The following is a 20576-nucleotide window of genomic DNA, read 5'->3' as shown; positions in this document are numbered from 1 at the left end:
CCGGGCTCGGTGGCTCAGCCTGTAATCCCAGCACTTTGGGAGGCTGAGGCAAGTGGATTGCCTGAGCCCATGGGTTCAAGACCCGCCTGGGCAACTTGGTGAGACCTTGTCTCTACAATAAATAAAAAAGTAGACGGGTGTGGTAGCATGCGCCTGTAGTTCCGGCTAGTAGGAAGGCTGACACAGAAGGACTGCTGGAGCCCAGCAGGTTGAGGCTGCAGTGGCCAGGAGCAGCCACTGCACTCCAGTCTGGGTGACAGAGTGAGACTCTAGCTCAAAAAGAAAAAGAAAAAGAAAAAAGAAATACCAAATAACCATCACTGTGTCAAGAAATAGAGCAAGACCAGCACTCCATAAGTTTACACCACCCTCCCCATCTGGCCCTGCCAACCTCCTTTCCTTCTGATTTTTAACAGATAGATTGGTTTGATCAGATTTTTAATTTTGTATAGATGAAATAATATAGCCTGTATTCTTTTTTGTCTGACTTCTGTTTATCATGTTCTGCAATTTATCCTTTTGGTGGGTGTAATAGCACCATTTATTATCCATTCTACCATTAATAAACACTCAGGGCTACAATGGATAATGCCACTATGAATACACTTGGATGTAATGTTTTTATGCACAGATGTGTGCTTTTTAATGTATTTGCTAGTAGTGGAATTGCTGAATTATAAGACACATGTTTTCAGCTGTAGTGAATACTGCCAAGAAGGTCCAAAGTGGTTTTAACTTAAAATTTATTTTTATGATTAAAGTGACTGAACACTAATACTATGATATACAACATGTTGGCTTTTGCAAAGTTTTTTTTTATTTAAGAAACCTGCTCATTTTGGGGGGATGTTTTCTGTCTTTGGCTTACAGAGATAGAGGAGTCTTTACAAACTTCGGATATGAGTCTTTGTAGATGATATGTATTGCAAATATTTTTTTCCACAATATGTTTTGACTTTTTATTCAGTAATGGCATCTTTTGATGACCCAAAGTTCTATTTTAATATTGTACCATTTATATATCTTTTTTGTATGGTTTATGCTTTTTGATTTCAGTTTTAGACATCTTATTCTACCCAAAACATAGCGGTCCCCTCTTGTGTTTCTATTTGTATGTACCACTTAGCTCCACAATTCACCTGACATCTGTTTTGTGTGGTGCGAGACTGAAGTCATGATCAGTTTTTTTTTTCCATTTGGATATACAATGAACCCACTGTATTGAAAAGATCACCCTTCTTCGCAATGCTGCCGTGTTACATCTGTCATAAATCAACTTCTGTGAGGTGAGAGCGCTAGGGGAAGGGAGAGAGAGAGTGAGAGAAAGAGAGAGAGAGAGAGAGAGTCAGCATCAATGAAAGAGTTTTCACGGACAGACATTGAAGATACAAACACGGGAGGAAGCAAAGTCATCATAAACAAACACAGGGATAGTCTGCAGGGCTGAGGGAGGTGAGTCTTCAGGTTGGAAGGTCTCCCATGTTCCGAGCAGTGTGCACAAAGAAAGACCTAGACCTAGACCCAAATTAAACTTGGAATCACCACAGATAACAAGTTGACAAAATATTTTCGAGAGGGGAAATCCAGGTCAACCAGGAAGGAATGAGGATTTGAACAGCGTGGGGCTTCTCACCACCAAGAATGGCCTGGAAAGCAGGAGGGCAGGGCCTTGCAAGTGTAGAGGGAAAACCAGCTTCGCCTGAAGTCATGTATGGGGCTAAATGAGGAGTCCAGGACAAGGGCCTTGTGAGGACCCAGTGGCTACTCCTGGTGAGCTTTCTCTTTAAGAAGTTACTTGAGAACGAACCCCAGTGTACTGGGTTGCAAAGGAAGAAGCAGAGGTAGGGCGGAAAAAAGAGAGGAGCAAAAAGAAGGGAGGGAGGACGAGAAGGAGGGAGGCAGGGAGGGGAGAAGGGAAGGGAGAAAAGGAAGGAAGGAAGAAGGGAGGGGGGAAGAAAGAAAGAAAGAGGAAAGACAGTGAATGAAGGAGAGAGGGAGGGAGGGAAGGACGGAGGGAGGGAAGGAGGAGGGAAACAGGCAGAGGAGGGGGCAGGGAAGGAGGTGGGGCGGGGCAGAGAGGGAGGGAGGACGGAGAGGGCGAGGGGAGGCAGGCGGCCATGTGCAGCCCAGAAACCCGCCATCAAGCTGGAGTGCAAACCTGTGACCGCGAGCCTGTGAGCCCAAGAGTGGGCCTGGATTCCAGCACAGGCAGGACGACGGCAGGGTCCGACGGTGTTAGGGACATGCTGAGGACTGGAGGCATCCCGCCTCTCCACAAGGAAAAAGGATGGGCGGGAACTCTAGGGGGGACACTCTTGAAGGACTTGGGGACCTGACACATGACTTAGACTGGGGTGAGTGAAGCGGTGCCTCCCTCGTCTGACCTTTGTGCCGAGAACTCAATCCTTTGTGGGTCACAAGTCGTGAGGTTGACCCCTGGAGGGAGCAATGTGGCCATAGTGAAGTGAACAGTTCTTCCACACAGTAATATAAGTATTATTTGTTGATTTTTCACTTATAGGCCAAATGAAGCAGGGGGGACAGACGTGCTGTGGTATAAGACAGAGCGTAAGTGTTTCAGCTCCGAAAATAGGAAACCTGGCGAGCAGAGGCAGTGAGGGTGTAGACTGGGTGAGGTCACAGAGGGGACACCGGAGATGGCATGTGTGGTGGGACCAGAGAGTGTCTTTAGGGCATCATTGACTCATAAAAACCAACAGGGACCAAACACGGGGACGCTCTATGGACCGTGAAGCAAAGAGGAGGGGCTGTGTGAGCCCACATCTCATCTGTCACAGAGAAAGTCAACAGAGAGACTTTCTAAAACTGGTCACTTAGGACACGGTTACAAGGAAGTTATTTTAAGAGTGGAACCAAACACCAGAAGAACTGAAGTGCCGGTGATTAAAAATGCTTGCCTCCAGGGAGAGACCATTTTATTTTTTTATGATGTAAATGTATGACTTTGATCAAATAAGCAGCATATTAGAAGATACATCATGTCAAATGGGATTATTTCCAGAAATGCAAATGTAATTCACTGTTATAAAATCTATTAAACAAAATCACTACTGTAACAGGTTTTTGAGAAAAATAATCATCATCTCCAATAGGTGCAGAAAATTCAGTAAAATTCAACAATTCATGATTTAAAACTAGGAAATAACATCTCAATTTGTAAAAGTTACAGGTGGGAAAGAAAAGGACTGCACTTATCATCAATATTCAAATGTTAAAACGATTCCCTTTGAAATCAGGAGTAAGAAAATGCAATCCCCACTTTGACAAACTGACATCAAAATTTATACAGAAGAGCAAAAGGCAACAAAGACCAAAACGAAGTAAAACAAATGAGAGAGAGCCCACATGTCCATCAACAGAAGAATAGAGAATCTGTGGTACGCTCGTGTAATGGGATACTCTATAGCAATGAAAACAATCAGCGAATTGTAGCTGCATGTGTCAGCCTGGCTGAAATGTCAAAGCATAGTGTTTAATGATACAGGAAAATTAGACACACATGCATATGACTCTCCTCCTATAAAGTTCCAGAAAGATAAGGTCACCCACATATTAGTTCTTGCGTGATACGTAATGTGTTTAAAGAGTGAAGGTCAGCCATGGGGTTAGCAACACAACATTTTGGGGAGTAGTCATTTCTGGGAGACAGGTGCGGGCAGACAGTGAAATGGGAGTAGAGAGAGGCTCACATGGTACCCAAGGGTGCTGGGAATGTTCTGCTTTCCAGGCGTGGACCTCTCCAGAGACAACCAGGAATCCAATCAAGCATTAGGAGCATTGTGTTTACAAGAAGGATGCAAAGGTGGTGTGGAGTAGGATGGTGTCATACTCTGTGTCACCCTGAGCCTGCTGGTTAAATCCTTTATGCTTCAAGAATGACTCATGGCCACCCATATCACACTGATGGTAATGAAGGGAAAAGCGAGACTCAGAAAATCAGAAACCCTGAGAGACCCGAGGCCAGAGAGGTCAAGCTCACAGCCGATGAGTGCACTCCCAGACCGGAGCGGAGCCTGTGTTTTCTCCCCTGGAGATTTAAGTCACTCGCTTGAAATATCATAAGGCGAATAGGCTTCTGTTTATTTTTTAAAGTTTCCTGTCTGTACTATTTTAAACAACACTGCCACTAACATCTTGGTGCAAGACCCTGGGCTACCAAGCACTCCCGAGGGATGTGAAATGGCATTCCATGTTCATTGAATGTCTCTGGTTTTTCGTGATGCTAAGGATGCTGGCCATTGGGGTTTACTGTACTGTGAATTGCCTGTTGACACTGGATAGCTTGACTTTTCTTATTGATTGGTGCAAGGTGTTATTGCTCATTAGAAAAACATAACTTCGGTGTATTCTAGATACCGTTTCTCAGTCTATGCTTCGTCTTTTAGCTTGGGGTTTGGTGTCTTTGTGATTAAAAGGTTATGATGAAATATAGTCGCATGGGTCAGTTTTTTATTAGTGAGTTGTGCTTTTTTCTGTGTGTCATTGTTTCCAAGGGAAGTCTGTATAACACTGTATTCCCGAAACATGGTTTGTCTTTCAGATAACTACCAAGTTGCTTTCCAGACTTACTATCCGAGCTTGCACCAAAGCGAGGACGTGTGTGATGGCACCAATGCCGGAGGGAAGACGCAGAGCAGAGCGGATGTGACGTGGGTCCTTCTGCTGCGCTACCACCTCCACCTGCAGAGGACCAACAGCCTGGGCAAGCTGCTGGGTAGGCGCCCGCTGGGCCCGTCCCCACCTGCTCCTGCTGGAGCTGCGTTTCCCACCTCTGATTGGGAGACACTTTCGGTGCCTTCCAAGCAAACTGTCCCTTGGAAGATGGCAATTTCATGGGTTCTTATCCTGGGGGACGTGGGTCTTTGGATGGAACAGGAGTTCAGTGTAATTAACTTTCTAAGAAATTCTGTATATTTAATTTTGTATCTGCTGAGGAGGCATCCATTGGCTGGTCAAGACTGCCAGAGCAGCCTGTGGCTCAAAGAGGTTAGACAGCTTGTAACACGAACATGATGGCATTGTGGCTTTAGGGAGAGCGTTCCCTGAAGTATCCAGCATGGGAAAGAGAATTCATGCCTGCCTTCAGATGGGATCTTTAGCTCTGCAGAGTTGTTTTGTTTTTGTTGCTGGGACCACCTAAAGAAGCTCCAAAAAACTGGTACAGCCTGTGTCACGCCAGTCCTTCCTGTGGTTGCGTGACAACGCGTGCTGTGTTTTACCTGTGCCCATGGCACTGGGAACCCGGGGTTGCTCAGCAGTGCACTGTCATGTGCAGGGCCCAGTGATAGGGAAGCCAGCAGGGCAGGTAGCAGGCGGGGTCACGGAGGGCCAGGTGGTTCTCGGAGCCAGTGATGGATGAGCCAGCCCTCAAGAGGGTCACCGTGGAGGGGCCAGAATGAGGTAGCTGAGGGGGAGGGACAGGGACGTGGGCCCCGAGGCCACCTATCCACCTGTGAGTCACCTGTTGCCACCACCCATGCCAGGCACCATGTGTTGCTCCTCTTCCACCCTGGGTTTTTTGGAAGCTCCAGCCAGGTGGGATGCCCTGGCGGTCCCGAGATCCCACACATTGGTGACCCTCCTGATGAGGTGGTGTTATGACCGAGTAAGCGAGAAGAAGAAGTCACGCCACCAAGCTGAGTCTAATGAACCATGAGTTCTTTATTAACACGCGGGTCAAGAGCAGGCAAATACCAGAAAAACTCTTGACAAACTAGTGTAGTTTGTGGCAAGCTTCTATAGATAAAATGTGCAGTATTTGCTACATAGCAACTTAGTGACCATAGCAACTATTAACTAACAACTTGACAACCAAAATGGGAACTTTGATTGTTAGGGAGTTTTGATTAATTTTGTGCCCCAGGTATAGCCAGTGCCTGGAAAGACCCTGGAGTTCTGCCAATAAGATATAGTTTCAGGCAGTTACATAGAGACAAGGTAGAAGAGTTATTACACGAGGGAGTTACCTCGGTTAGGTTACTAACAGAATATAAGAACAAAATATGACAACGTAACAATGAGGTTTTGCAAAGCATAGTACTTGATTTCAGTTAACAAAGCATACAATTACATGGAACGGATGGCTAAGGAGTTTTAGAGCCATCAGCAGGAAACAGTCAGCACAGCCTGCCCAGAGTGTGCAAAGCTGGGCGTCTGTAGTCATGGACATGTTACTGTAATCACACCTAGGCATTGAGCAGTGGTTCCTAGGTCAGGCAGGCAACTAAGACAGAAGCTTTAAGCAAGGTGGAGTAAGTTGATCGATACTATTATTTGCTAGCGATTGGATGTTATGGACTGACTGAGCTCACGTCAGAGGGCGCGCCGCTCAGGCTCGTGTCGGGCCTGTCCCGCTGGCTGGGCCCTCCTCGCTCACGCTGCAGCCTGTCCGTGCACTCGCCCCTGGGACCCCCCTCTTTTCCAAACACTTGACTCGGCCCTCACTCGGCTCCTGGAGGCCCCTTTCCGAGGCATGACCTGCGCCCAAACGCTCACCGGAGGGTCTGTGTGCAGAAGCCAAGGAGGGCAGGTCGACGGATGATACGGCCCTTCATGCCTTTAACGCTGCGCGGCGTGGGGGGCCTCTGAGGCCTCCTGTCCCTGCTGGCACGAAGCAGTTCCGTGAGTGGACAGGCTCCGAGGTGGAGGAGAGCCGCGGGCCGCGGTGGGCGGGGACGCAGGGTGGCGAGAGTGAGCAGGTGGCGGCCCCCTGCAGGCCACCGGTCTCCAGAACGACCCGCACCCAGGTCTCTTTTCTCCTTCAGCTTCTGCCACGCCGGTGTCTGGACTCTCTCTGCCGGATGACACAATCCTCACATCCCTCTTCAACGCAGAACTGATTTTGCGCCAGAAAGAAGTGCATTTTTTCCTCAAGAAATTCTTGCAGCTGTATTCCTCTTCCTGTATTGAGGCGTTTCCAAAGGAGCTTCTGCAAGGGCTGGAAAACCTGCCTCTTTCAGAAAAAGACTCGTGTGAGTCGTCAGTCCAGGTAATGTCTCTAAAACGCGATGTATTTACGCGAAGCCTCCTAGACCCACCTGCATTTCCAAGGAGGCATGTTGACTTCCATGCTGGCACAGGTTTCCGACTCCGTGGATTCCGGGGAAGGTGGCGCTGTGTTGCCAGGGGGAAGGGTGACCAGCTCCTGGGTGTCCAGGACAGTTCACCTTCCAAAAGTCCTGTCTTGTTCTCATACATCTCAGAATCTCAGACTTTTCTATGTTTCTGCCCAGAAACATCTCTTGGGCAGCCATTTTGCCTAGAAGCGACACAGATTTTACTATCATTACCTGGTCAGAAAATAAGGTTGAGGGGTTCTAAATCTGTGCTCAATTCTGTACATTTGTTTTAAATACATAATAAAAATCATTCATTGTGTATACTTTTGGGAATTGTGAGTATGAGGAAATAATAGAGGTACATTTTCCAAATAAATTAAAAGTTAGAAGACATTTCTATCTGGGAAAGTGTTATTAAATGTGATAGGCTTTCCCAAATGGGTAATATGGAATCTTTTTAACGGCATCTATTGTAGAGACATGAAAAGGGGAGTATGCATGAGTCTCTTTAAACCGTAAAGCTACTAAGTTCTTGAGTGATCACAATGTTTGAAGAAACCACCAAAATCGATAAGTTGGGAGGTACTGAAAAAGCAAAGGACTTTATTAAAAGGTGGGAATACGGATTTGAAATATGGTGTCCAACAAACGTATGCTGAATACCTACACGATGCCAGAGATACTCCGAGCTGATGGAGAGAGGACGCAGCCGCACGGTCCCTGGGCACAGTCTTGGTGTGGGGCTACAACATGTCAGAGCTGCCATCTCAGAGACAACAGCAGGGCTGATCACGGTGTAAGTGGGCGCACATCAAGATATATGAGATTTGCTGTCAGTCCTGTCAGTAGGGCTGACCGGCAAAGGACAGATGAGAGTCATCTGAGAGAACATCTGGAAGCAGCGAACCTGGTGCCACAGGGCGGGAAGCAAGGATGGCTGTGGAAGCTGTTGCAAAAGGAACAACAATGACAACACAACTCGATGACCCTTTGGAGACAGCGAGTGGAGGAGAAAAGGCGACCAGAGTCTCTCCCGCTACTTGGAGCCCCCGTCTTGACCCTGAGCTGATGAGGCACCACTCGCGGGCATGGGGGGTGGCGAGCTGTGGGGGAGGCGGGTGCGAGCTGCCCTGTGGCTACAGAGCCGGAGGCTGGTAGGGCACACCGTGGATGGGGCACATCAGAAGCGCCCAGAACCTGCTCCGGAGATGAATGAATCGGTTCATGTGCCCAGAACTCCTCAAAACGAGGAAAATCCTCTCATTCATTTTGAAGCACCTCTGCTTGGATTCACCACCAGCGATTTAACTTTCATGGTTAGCCCGGTGTGGTGCCTCATGCCTGTCATCCCAGCACGTTGGGAGGCGGAGGCGAGAGGATTGCCTGAGCCCAGGGTTTTGAGACCAGCCTGGGCAGCTTGGCGAGACCTCATCTCTACAATAAATAAATTAAAAATTAGCCGGGCGTGGTGGCACGCACTTGTGGTTCCAGCTACTTGGAAGGTTGAGGTGCAAGGATGGCCTGAGCCCAGCAGGTCGAGGCTGCAGTGGCTGTGAGCATGCCACTGCACTCCAGCCTGGGCAACAGAGTGAGACTCCAGCTCAAAAACAACAACAAAAAACGTTCATGGTTATAGACTCCCTGCACCAGGCATGTCCGTGCTTCTGGTGCCAAGTCTCCAGGAAGACATGGCGTGTTGCAAAGGACGCCCTTGCTCACCGTGTCCCACTGGAATCCAGCAAGCTCAGGCTTTGGGTAGAGAATCACTTTCTAGAAGCCACTCTTCTGAGCACTCCTGCCCTGCTCAAGAGAGTCAGGTGACTGCCAGTAAACTGTGAGTTTTAAGAAGTAGTGGAAAGGCCCTTTAAAGCCATTTTTAAGAAAAATTCAGCGAAAGAAATGATTCTGGATGGGGCTGTGGCGTGGTCCCAGGGCCGTGGACTGTGAGCATAACGAGCAGGTTTTCAGATGATGCCTCTCCCTTCCCAGGCCCGGGGGCATTGTGGCAGGACAGATCTCAGCTCCCCCATTTCCTGCCCAGATTCCAAATCGTTTGAGAAGTAAGGGTAATGAGCAAGACAGGCTGGGGTTAAAGAATACCTACCTCTGTGGGCCATAAAGCTGGTTTCGTGGGTTGTGGTTTCTGTCTACCGGTAGCTGGTCTTCCTAGGAACGAACACCAAGGTAGACAGAGTCATAATCCAGCCTCTCCGTGGGGACAGTGCCGTCCCTTGAAATCTGTCGCACGAAGAAGCAGAGAATTTCATTTCCTGCAAGCAGCTCACTTTCAGGAAGACAGAGCCGAGCAACGCATGTCCCAAACCCTTCTTCCCGCTTCACAAACCCAGTAACACATCCCAGGTGGGGGAGCAGGTGGGGAGGCCAGCTGGTGGGGAATAGGAAAGTGCCCGGCCCTCCACATGGAGGGTGAGCACAGGAGAGAGAACTGGCATCGTTCCCCTTGACACGGCCTTCTGATCCACCCCTCCTGGGGATGGTGCCTCTGAGAACGGCCACCAGGTGTGCCAGACGCGTCCGTGGGGTCGGGACAGGGAAGGCCGAGAACCATAGTTTTAATGGCTCTGTTCTTGTGCATATCACATCAGAATTTGGAAACTACTTGGTATGATTTCTGAAGCTCTGTTCTGCAGGGAGCGCTGCCTGAGTGTGTCCATGTCCTGGTGGCCTGTGGTTGCCCAGCTCCCGTGATGCACTCCAGGTCCAGCCGCGGCTATGTTACCAGCACACCTGACATCTCTCTGGCAGGAGATTCTCGGAATCTCCTCACCCTGTCTGCTGTCTCGGATGTGATTAGCGCAACACTCTCCCAGGATTCTCAGCTCTGAGATCCCGGCCCAGCCTGACAGGCACAGGCCTCCCGTCATGCGTCCGTTTCCCTGGGCGAGAGGCTAACAAGCACAGAGAGTGTTTTCAAGAGAAACTCTGGGCTTGGCTGATTTTTGTAATGACACTTTGGACCTGTAGTCACCGAGGAGGCCACTGCCGTCCAACTCTTGCCATGGTTTGATCCTTAAACCTACTTTGCCCCACAAAGAAGCAGACACCTTTCCAGAACCTGCATTGCTCCACACGTCGCGCTCACTGCGTTCGATTCTGCGTGTCATCAGCTCTACTGGAGCTTTGTGATGGGAAAGAAAATCGCATTGAAAATTTCCCCAATCGGATATGGTTAAAACCACGGGCAGGCCTTGTGCAGTGGCTTATGCCTGTAATCCCAGCATTGTGGGGGGCCGAGGCAAGAGTACTGCCTGAGCCCAGGGGCTCGAGACCAGCCTGGGTAACTTGGCAAGGCCTCGTCTCTACAATACATTTAAAAAATTAGCCAGGCATGGTGGCACACTCCTGTGGTTCCAGCTACTTGGAAGGCTGAGGTGGAAGGATCGCTTGCTTGAGCCCAGCAGGTCAAGGCTGCGGTGTCTGTGAACGTGCCACTGCGCTCCAGCCTGGGCAGCAGAGTGAGATTCTGACTCAGAAAGCAAAAGAAAACAAACGCAGCTGTGGGCAGCGCTGGGGTGGTCCTGCTGGGTGGTGCCTGCCCTGTCTGCGAGGTCGTGTCTGCCCAGGGTGAGCTCCCTTGTTTTTAGGACTGAGCCTCCTGGTGGTCCTGCTGTTTTATTTCTTTCAAAGAATAAATAAAATAAAATAAAATAAAAATACTCAGTGAGCAGTTCATCAATTAGCATATGCAGTGAATCCCATTAGCAGCTAGGTATGACAGTATTTTAAAGATGGTGGAAAATTAAAGGCCTATATTGACACCAACTTCTGTTAGGATTTATCGTTATCAGACCATTATGCTAACAAGCAATGATCATATTGAAATGAAAGGTGTTTGATCTTCATTTTCAATATTTGTCTAGTTACTAAATATGAATTATTTGCCAAAATACTGTCAGAGCCTCTGAGAGTCACTCAAGTATGAGGAAATCCGTGACACTATTTTTTGAGGGAATTATTTACGCGATGTTTCTGATGGACTGCCTGACATGCAGCGACCCGTAATTGAGCACTTTCAAATGGTTCTTTGCCCCAGTGTCCTGCTCATTGTGTGTTGTGTTCCCACCTTCAGAAGTGAGGTGTCTGGCTTATAATATTCTTTCACGATCATCTCTAGGCATTTTTGAAAACTTTTCACATTTAAGAGGACCTGTCAGTCAAAGTGTTTTTTTCGCCTTTATCAGTAGACAACTGGAAAGGTCAGTGTTTGTATTTCGTTTTTTACTTCATTCTGCAGACGTGCATTCACAGCCTCATATCTGAATGGTCTCAGAGATAATGGGTCAGACAAAGCCTTATGGAAATTCCAGGCGTTTCTTTCTGGCTGTGGCATGTTCTTGGCCACCAAATCTCGAGAGGCCCTAGATATCAGAAGGAATTGATAGAGGACTGCTTCCCAGCGACCAGCAATTCCCTTGGGCCTGACGAGAAGTTAATTTTGAAAGTAGCTTGGGCTTCATGAAGAAAAGTCCTTTCAGATTTGGGATCTTGTTTTCATGGTTATTATCGCTGTGGCTAGCCTGTTTTTGTTGGTAATTAGCGACCATGCTTTGTTTTTTTAGTGCCCTTAAACAACTAGTTAAATGATATCCCATACATTTATCTTCCTGCAGACTCCTGACACAGCGGCCGGGTTTCATAAAAGACGCTGGGCTCAGGTTCACCAAGGACTGAACTTGGATGTATCAGTCACATTCATATAAGGAGGGAATGACTAACCTTCAGAGCAAATAGATTGCAGAGCAATGGGCTTTTGCCTTTGGAGCAAAAACTGTGTCTTATTTTGCATATGGCACTGCAAAAAAATGCTTTTGGAAAACAGATAATCAATTATAACCACGCTGTCAGTATCTTCTCCAGGGAGTAAACTAGAAACAACACTGGCATTCTTAGAAGCAGTGGTAACCTCGAGCCAGGGCAGCTGCCCGGGCCTCGTCCCCGCCTGTGTCTCACCTGGAGACCCGCAGAGCCGACACATTCGTCAGTCCACGGGCTGAAGCTGAGTTTTACTGTGGGAGAATTCTCTGTGGCAACCCAGGGACAGTTTTAAGCTCTGCCTCCATAAGCAAACAGAGACAACTCCCAGAGTTTTCCAGTGTAGCCAACTGACTTGCTTTGTAGGTTGCATGGATTCACCACCAGCCACTGAACGGCTGTTGTGTTTGTTCCCTAGTTTTGTCGCGACAGCTTGTCCTACTCCAGCTCGTCTTGTAAGCTCACTTCCAGCCCATCTAACGTGGATGTGTCGTCAGAAATGGCAACACAAGCGTCCAACAGCGAGCTCTGTTTTCAGTGGTACATTCCTCCCCTGGACAGGCCTCCGAAGGAGACAGAACCTCTGGTATGTACCATACGGATGAGGGGACCCAAAACAACTCGGGGCGTGTTTATCAAAAGCTGTGTCTTTATCCTTAACGTGTCAAAACCTCAGCCGCCTTCAAAGCTCCCTCCGTCTGATGCAATCCACCTACAGAGATGCTTTTCCTGCGGCTCAGAGCGGTCTTTGAGTGCGTTCATTTTGATGCCTTTTGGTGCTTCTGCCATTTTGGTTTCATGCATTTCACATCAGCAAAACGTTTCCTTTTGAGGACTCTTTTCATCTGGGGCGACCAAAAAGTCACCCCGGACTCCGGGCAAGATCGGGTGAAGAGGGAGGGTGGGCACAGGGGTCCCGCCCTTTTGGGTCCAAAACTGCTGAGCGCTCAGCATGGTGTGGGCAGGTGCGTGGTCATGGTGGAAGAACCAGTCACCTGTTGGCCACATCTGGGGATATTTCTTCCACAAATTAGGACGCACCTTTCTTAAGACTTCCAGATAAAAACTGTGGTTGACCGTTTGATCCAGAGGAACAAATTCCGAGTGTACTTCAAGCACCCACCCTCCAAAGAATAATTCCGTTTTTGGGGGGGCACCCCTCATAAGAACTAAATCTTCCAGTTAAACATAAAGTGTAACTAGGCCGTTATAACTGGAAGACTAGAGGCCATGCTCTTATCACATAGACAAGAAGAGACAGCAATGTAGGGTCTATATGGGCCAATAGAATAAAATTGAAAATAACTAAGAAGTCATGGGAAAGCCTTTTTTTTTTTTTTTGCTATCTATTCCTGGATTATGTTGTTTTGTGGTACTAAAAAAATGTTCTGTGTAATTGATACTTGTTGAAATTTGATTATTTTTCCTTCAGGAAAGGGCTAGTTATATAAATAGTCTATTGCTCTTAGAAAGAATATGAACTCCTCAGATATTGAGGCAGTTCTTAGATATGTCTAATCTTGTTCAAATCATCTATATTCTTGTTGATTTTTCTGTTTTAGTTGACTTTTAAAAGATATTATTGAGAAAAGTATGCTTAAATGTCTCACTGTGGTTGTCATGGTTTTGTTTTTTCTTATAGTGATCTAGGATTTTGCTTTATGTAATTTAAAGATGCGTCTGAGGTGCAATACGATTGATGACTGCTATGTCTTCTTGGGGAATTGATCATTTCATCATTTTGATAATAGGGCTTTTTGTAATCCTGTTTTTAAAATTATCTTTGTCCTTTATTAACATAAGAAAATGACTTACTTTGCTTATTATTTTCACAGTAGATATTTTCCCAGGTTTTTGCTTTCAATTCTTCTGTTTACTTGTGCTTTAATTGTGTTTCTTATAAAAGACATGTACTTGGATATTTTCAAATACAGTCAGGCAATATTGTCTTCTGACTGGATAATTTCCTACTTGGTTTTAAGTCCACCATGTTATTCTGTGTTTTTACTTGCCCTGGCTTTTGTTTTTCTCTTCTTTAATGCCTTCTTTTGGATTGATTTTTCTCTGATCCACTTTTCATCTATAAGTTTTGAAAGTATGCACTATTCTTCTGTGCTTTTAGTGGTTACCCTCGGAATAACAGGCATCCTCAACTTATTGACATCTACAGCTAACGGATGTCTGTGGTTCCCTACTGACTTCGATGGTATTACAGTATATTTTCTTTTTTAACCCCAAATAATATCATAATTGTATCGTTTTATACAGAAGAATTTCCCATAGAACTCCCTGCACATTTGCCATTTGCTTTGCTTTGACTTCCTCCGTACCCTGGACATTCCTTCTGGGACCCTCTCTCTCCAATGTAGCACGTACTATAGAATGTCCCTGGGTGGGATCTTCTGAAGGCAAATGCTCTCAGTTCCTGTTTGCCTGATAAATGTCATTGCTACATATATTTGTGAAGTAAATCGCCACGAGGTAGAGACTGAGACAGGAAGTCAGGTTGACCCCGCACGTTGGGAATGCTGTCTACTCATTCCCCTCGCTGCTGCCAAGAGTCAGGCTGTGCTGCTCTGACCGTTTTCTGGCTTCTTTTCAGGTTTTCTTCTGGTCTTTGCACAGTTTTATTGGGAAGGATTTTCTTTGTGTTTGTTTTGCTTGTATTAGTGTAGTAGTTAAGGGCACAGACTCTGGAGCCAAACTGCCGAGGTTGAATCTCAGCCCTGCCACGTCTGCTTTTGTGATCTTAGTGGATTAGTTCACTTTTCTGTGTCAGCGCTCCCCTCGTCTATAAACACTAATCTCAGTAAGTATTAGCTGTCATTGTGAGAGATTACACAAGCTTATTGTGCTTTCAGAGTTTAACAACTTCAAGTTTACAACGTCATTGCAAACGCTATCTGAAAGCACCTTTTACCTTTGAGCCACAGTGTCTCCTGACAGATGCTTTAGCTCCCAGCACCCTACAACTGCAAGAGTGAGCCATGCCTGACCAGCAAGTTCAAGTGCAAATTAGAGGCAAATAGGCAAATAGGTTGCCTCTAAATGCGGTTTACAGATTTATGTCCCACGGATAACTGGTCTGAGTGGTTATTGTCTGTGTCTTTATTCCTGTCTGTATCCATACGTGTGAGTGGACACTGCAGGGTCTCTTTGAGGGTCAGAAGAAAGAGGGGAGGCAGCTCGCCATCGACCCCCGAACTGTTGGAGGTTGAACAGCTCTTCAGCATTTAGGATAGACGTGGAAGTGGGTCGAGCTTTCACATGGAGCAGTGCTGCCTCTATGGAGAGTCCTTCCGCCATGGAATTTCTCTAGGAAGAGCCTCGGGCTTTCCCCACAAAGCATTTGTCTGGGGGTTTACCCTGCGTAGCACTCCTCTTCTCTTGCCCTTCTCTTCTGCAGGAGTCTGTCCTTGTCCTCAAGCCACACATGCTGTGCTCACCAGCCGCACCCCAGCTAGCTTCTGCATTTCCCGACCCAACCTGCATCAAATCGCAAAGCCTCCCAGGCTGGCCTCTTCCCAAGACCCCTCTGTACACTAGCCCCGCGTTCTGCTGCCTCAGGCTGGAAACCTCCACTGACTCTTAGTCAGTTGCAGTTCTCTCTCCATTCAGATGAAGAGAAACCTTGGCACATTTAACACGGCCACCTGCATTTTGAAGTACTCTCCTTCCTACTCCCTGCCTGTCAGATCCTTGCTGGATGCTCCATATGCATTTACAGGAATGATTCTATAATCTCTTTTGGGGCATTTAGTGCAGTAGTTTTCAAATTGTGGTTCTAAGAATATTCGTAAACCAGGGAATCAATATAGTGGATCATGAAGAGCCTTTTTAAAAAAGAAACAAAAAATATTAGAATGCATCACATAAAGTAAGGAAAAATACTGCTTTTGAAACTTTCATTTCATGATGCAAAATTTCTTAGGTTGACCTTCAGCGTATATCAGAATGTATTAACCTGCAGGCAGGGAACTAACAGAAGGTTACATCTGTCAGAGGGAGCACGGAAATGGGAGGACGGCCCAGTGGGAAACAGGGTTTGCCTGAGCTGCTAGTTGAAAACATGAGGAAGAAAGTGTAAAGTTCGTTTCACAAGGTCACAGAACGTGGCACCCATATCAGTTATGAAAAAGGCAGGTCGGGGCAGGGTGATGCGAACTGTCCCTGTGATGCCATCAGAAAGCACAGCACACCAATGTCGAGGCGGCAAATGCCAGGACTGCGTCAGAGACTGCTACTGGAGCAACAGGGTTTTATCACCAACCGTCGTGTCTGACGACAAATGTGGATGCATGAGCTCATGTCAGGTGGGGATTAGGGGACAGTTACCCACTGAAAAGCTGTGAGTCATGCAGGCTGCTCGGGTGATTTTCTTAAGCCCCAGGAAAAGGGGCAGAAGACACAGTTTCCCCTGTCTTGGTGTGGGAGCACTTCTCCTTCGACGGTGAGCTCGTGTCTGTGCAGAGCGCCATGTCTGTGTGTACGAATGGGGTCCTGAGAAAGGCTGTGCCTGTGGCCCTGCAGCTCAGACCAAACATCAGGAAACGTGGACTCAGAGGAACTAAGTCGCACACTCAGGACTGCACCCTCCTAGGAGACGATGAGGAGATGTGCGTGAGGGCTTGAGTCCAGCGGTATATCTGAGCATCCGGGGTCAGGACCTCAGCGTGGAGTTTAGTGCTGAGTGACTGCCTGAAGACTGTGGGGCTCACAAGGCGACACCAAGAGGGAAGACTCAAGCGGCGCTTGCCAGCTCTGCCGCAGGGTGCTTCTACCAGCCCCATTCCCCAGAAGAGGAGACGGAGGCCCGGGTGGAGGGGCGACGGCGGGCAAGGCGTGGGGCCTGAGGCGCCCTGGCTGCAGGTTGGCATGACCAATCACGGTGCTGTCCTCCGTCCTCGGAGGCATTTCCAGCCTTTGGGCAGGGGGGTCAGGAACCCGGATGTCTGACTCGGAGCTCTGGAGCTTCTAGAACTGAAAGATCATTGCGTGACCAGGCAAGTTCACCTCACCGATCTGTCCACTTGGCCCGCTCAGCTGATTCCTCACCCTCGAGCAGTCAGGCCCGTGGGCTCGAGGGCTGAGGGTGGCCGCAGAGTGGAAATGCCGGCACTGGGGACTCCCCTGGGAAATGTTTGGATAACTAAGAGGCGAAACATCTCTGTGCTGTGACTCTTTAGAGGCCAGCACCTAATGTGGAAAAGTTTAACTTGGTAAGTATGGGAGGTCGAAATTATTCTGTCCTCATGGACAGAAGTGTCTTTAGTGGAATGTGGGGAACCCCAGTGTAAGCTGTTCATTGGAACTTTGTCACAAATGGGGCATCCTTTGAACAGTTTCAAAATCTTTAGGGACAAACCCGAAAGAGGCTGCCAGGGACTGCCCTTCTCACGAAGCTACAGTCAGTGGCTTTGAGATGCCTATGGAGGGTGGTTGACCTGCCACAGATATGCTCAGCTGCTCCAGGACGCAGCTGCAGCTGAAGACTTCATGGCCCAAGTCAGCCGGAGAGTTGCTTGAGGGTCTGTGGCCCCACCCACCTCATTGCCCGGATCGCTTCAGTGTCCAGTGTTCCCAGGAGGATCCAGCCCATTCGAGGGGCAGAATGTACTTCACATTATGCTTCTGACTTGAGGAGGCTCGAGGCCCACAACCCAGAGCTTGTAGGGAGGAGGGACGATAAGGAGCCAGTTGCTGACCCTCCTCTTGGCCTCTGATACCTGACTCGGAGGGGTCAGAATTGCTGCTAAGGATGTTGCATTGAGAGCAGCCGGACAGATAAAGGCACAGCTTTCCGAGCACAGGAGACTCAGCAGACAGGGCTGGTCGGGGCAGGAGGGCTGGTCAGGGCAGCTCTGGAAAGCAAGACTCCGCCTGGCAAGTGAAAGCACAGACCTGGCTGGCACAGCAGTGTTCCCGCAGGCAGGCTTACTCCGCGTCGGAGTCCAGCCACCTGTGAGCAGGCGCTGTGGCCCTCGCTCTTTTCAGGAAGGCTTTGTGTCCCAGAGCGCACCCTCCAGAGTCTGCTATCCGAACGCAGAGCCAGACTCTACTCCAGGCCCCCAAGCAGGCAGCCTTGCATTCAAGACAAAGCCCGTCCTCGCGGGATGCTGAAGGAAGGCCCGGGCTCCCGGAAACGGCCAGGCCGTCGTAAAAACAGAAGCCCGGCGTCGCCAGCCTAGCAGTCGGGAGTGCTGCCACCAGGGGTGAGGCGTGCCCGGGGCCTCCCTCCGAATTTCTGGACGGGCTAGAGCCTGCTCCTGCAGATGGGGCTCCACGTCTCCCAGCCTCCAGAGCCAGGGAAGACACAGGCTGGTACACGAGGCGGGGCTGGCCCCCAACGGTCCCGGCCCTTGCTGGCCAACGCGTGGCCAAGAGCCGGCAGCACCGGCTGCCCTGGAAACCTGTTAGAGATGCGGACTCCCAGCTGGCCCAGACCCTCCGAATCAGGACGGGTTTTGTCGGGCTGTTGCCGCGAGACACGAGCACCCTCCAAGGGCTCCTGACGTCGCTCGGCTACCCCCCCTCTCGCCCCATCCATCCGGGGCTTTTATGTCCTCGGAGAGATGCCTCTTCCATGTCTTTTGCGAGGAAGCAGAGAGAGAGGCTTGGGCCTGTCGGGGCGAGTTTCCATCTCCCGCCCCGAAGAGCACAAGAGCACAGACGCTAGACAGACCCGAGAAAGGACATGCATGGCTACTAATGTGCACAGGAAGATCTCAGGAGGGTGGGCACCCAGCCACCCGGGTGGTTCAGGGACCAAAACGCCCTGTTTAAAACGATTGGATCGCATTGTGTTTTTTATTATTTATGTGCTTGTTTTAAATGTTGTTGTGTTCAAGATGTGGGGGCACAGTCAGCTTTAGGTACACAAGTGGTCGTCGTACAGGTCACGTCTGGGTCCCCCTGTGGTCCCCACTTTGCCCGTTTTGAGATCTTGTGCCCTCGTCGACGTCACGTGCTCCCACTCGGCAGTCTCCCGCGACTCGAAATGCCCTTGTGAACGGGCAGAGGGCAGAAGGGCGCAGGCAGCTTTGAGGAGTAGCGAATGCTTCGCAGGGGATCCGAATGAACCTGAAGGACATTTGGCAGCCACAGACAAGCTCTGGGAGGGTGGGGTGGGAGAGACTTCCTGGGAACACAGGCTGTGTGTTGTGCAGATTCCTCTCCCAGGCAGTGCCCCTAGGCTGCCGGCGGGCAAGTGAGACGGCTGTCTGGGCGTGGTGACCACTTCTAGTCTCGCCTCTTCTCTGCTGTTAGTCTTTCCTGGTTATTTGATGAGGTTCCTTGGGAGAGGCTTCCAGACACTTGCACATCTTTTGGAGGAAGTTTTCTAGTCAGATAAGGACGTTTCTGAGGGAACCCCTCGCTGCGCTGGCTTGGAGAGTCCTTGGTTCTGTGGCAGCTGCTGGGGCCGTCCCAGTCCCTTTTCTTCAAAAGTGCCCAGGTGCCAGAGTGCCGTGCTTTGGGGTACTGTTCTCTGAGCCCCAGTATGCCTCGTTAGTCAGTTTTGACAGGCAGCTCTGGGCCTTGGCTTTCTTCTGTCTCATCTGAGGGATTGAGACCAGACGCGCTCTGAGGTCCTGCAGACCTGTGACTTAGTGCTGCATTGTGTGAGGCTAAGGCCCTTGGGGTCCACGCAGCAGGGGTTCAAGCAACCAGCCCTCAAGGGGGATTTCATCCTGGGGGATGGGAACTGCACGTGCACTGAATGCGTGGCCGGCAGGGAGCAAACAGCACACACGACCTCGCGGGTGGGCCATGCCCCAGGAAGGTACGTGCTGAGAACAACAGGACGCAGCGCTGGACACTCACCAGGTGCGGGGCTGGGACTTGCTGGGAGGCCTTCAGGACTGAAACAGGAACTGGACCGCGGGACAAAATGCCGCCCCTCAAACATAGCATGGCATTGTTGCCAAATGGTACTTACTTTTCTCTGACAACCTTTGCACTGTTCTTGTTTGCATCATTTCTCTTTAAAGTGACTCAAAACCAGCTCTGATCGTTCTCTCCTGACGGTGTTATGGGAGCCCGGGGTTGTGTGTTTGCAGTCCCACCGTCAGCCTTCCCACCCTTGTTTCCGTGCAGGTCCTGCTGCTGTATGCCTGCAACCAGAAGCCCCTGCGCATCGTGGACGTGGGACGCCCCGTGGGCGACAGCCTGCGCGTGGGCACCCTGTGGCTGTCGCTGTCCAGGCAAGTGCGCATCCACCCCCTGCCCGGGGCGCTGGACACACCGTCCTGTGGGGTGTGGGCCGGTGTGGCGGGCCCCTTGGGAGGACGCCCCTTCTGGGCAGAGGTGGATCTGTGGCCGCGGAGAGCTCCGGCCTGCGTGTCACCTGCTCCCCTTCAAATGCGGGGGGAGCACTTGCGTAACCTCAGTGCCTGTTTCCTCCTCGGGAAAATGGGAAGAAGAACAGTAATAGTGCCTAGGACTGCTGACAGAACAGCTCGTGACCCTTTGTGGAGGCCAAGAGAGCACAAGGATGTTGCCCACCCTCTTTTGCCTGTGGCTTTGACGTCATTTTTGTGGCTAAGATAACTCAGTTGTCTCCAGCGGGGTGGCTCCCGGCCCCCTTTCCTCTGGGCCCAGAGTCAAGGTCTCTGCCCCCCAGGCTGCCCTCCCCCCTCTCCGGCAAGCGGGCCGGGCTCTGGCATGTGTCCAGGCCCTCCACTGCACGTGGCCACGGTCCTTGCTCGTCTGTCTTTTCACCCCTTG

At 49.6% G+C, this 20576-nt stretch overlaps 1 protein-coding gene across 1 annotated transcript in view; it reads left to right on the top strand.

Moving 5' to 3' along the window:
- Positions 1–20576, top strand: part of LOC103253411 (cilia- and flagella-associated protein 54) — a 125465-nt gene that overhangs the window by 73516 nt on the left and 31373 nt on the right. The window contains exons 25-28 of the mRNA XM_021709194.1: positions 4562–4735; positions 6786–7009; positions 12271–12438; positions 19947–20053. Of these exons, the coding sequence (XP_021564869.1) occupies positions 4562–4735; positions 6786–7009; positions 12271–12438; positions 19947–20053 (673 nt within the window). The remainder of the gene's footprint in view (positions 1–4561; positions 4736–6785; positions 7010–12270; positions 12439–19946; positions 20054–20576) is intronic.

The sequence above is a fragment of the Carlito syrichta genome, unplaced genomic scaffold (assembly GCF_000164805.1).
Source record: "Carlito syrichta isolate Samal-C Ts95f unplaced genomic scaffold, Tarsius_syrichta-2.0.1 Scaffold67297, whole genome shotgun sequence".
NCBI classification, from domain to species: domain Eukaryota; kingdom Metazoa; phylum Chordata; class Mammalia; order Primates; family Tarsiidae; genus Carlito; species Carlito syrichta.
The sequence above is the reverse complement of the archived record's forward strand: the minus strand, read 5'-3'. Positions and strand labels throughout refer to the sequence as shown.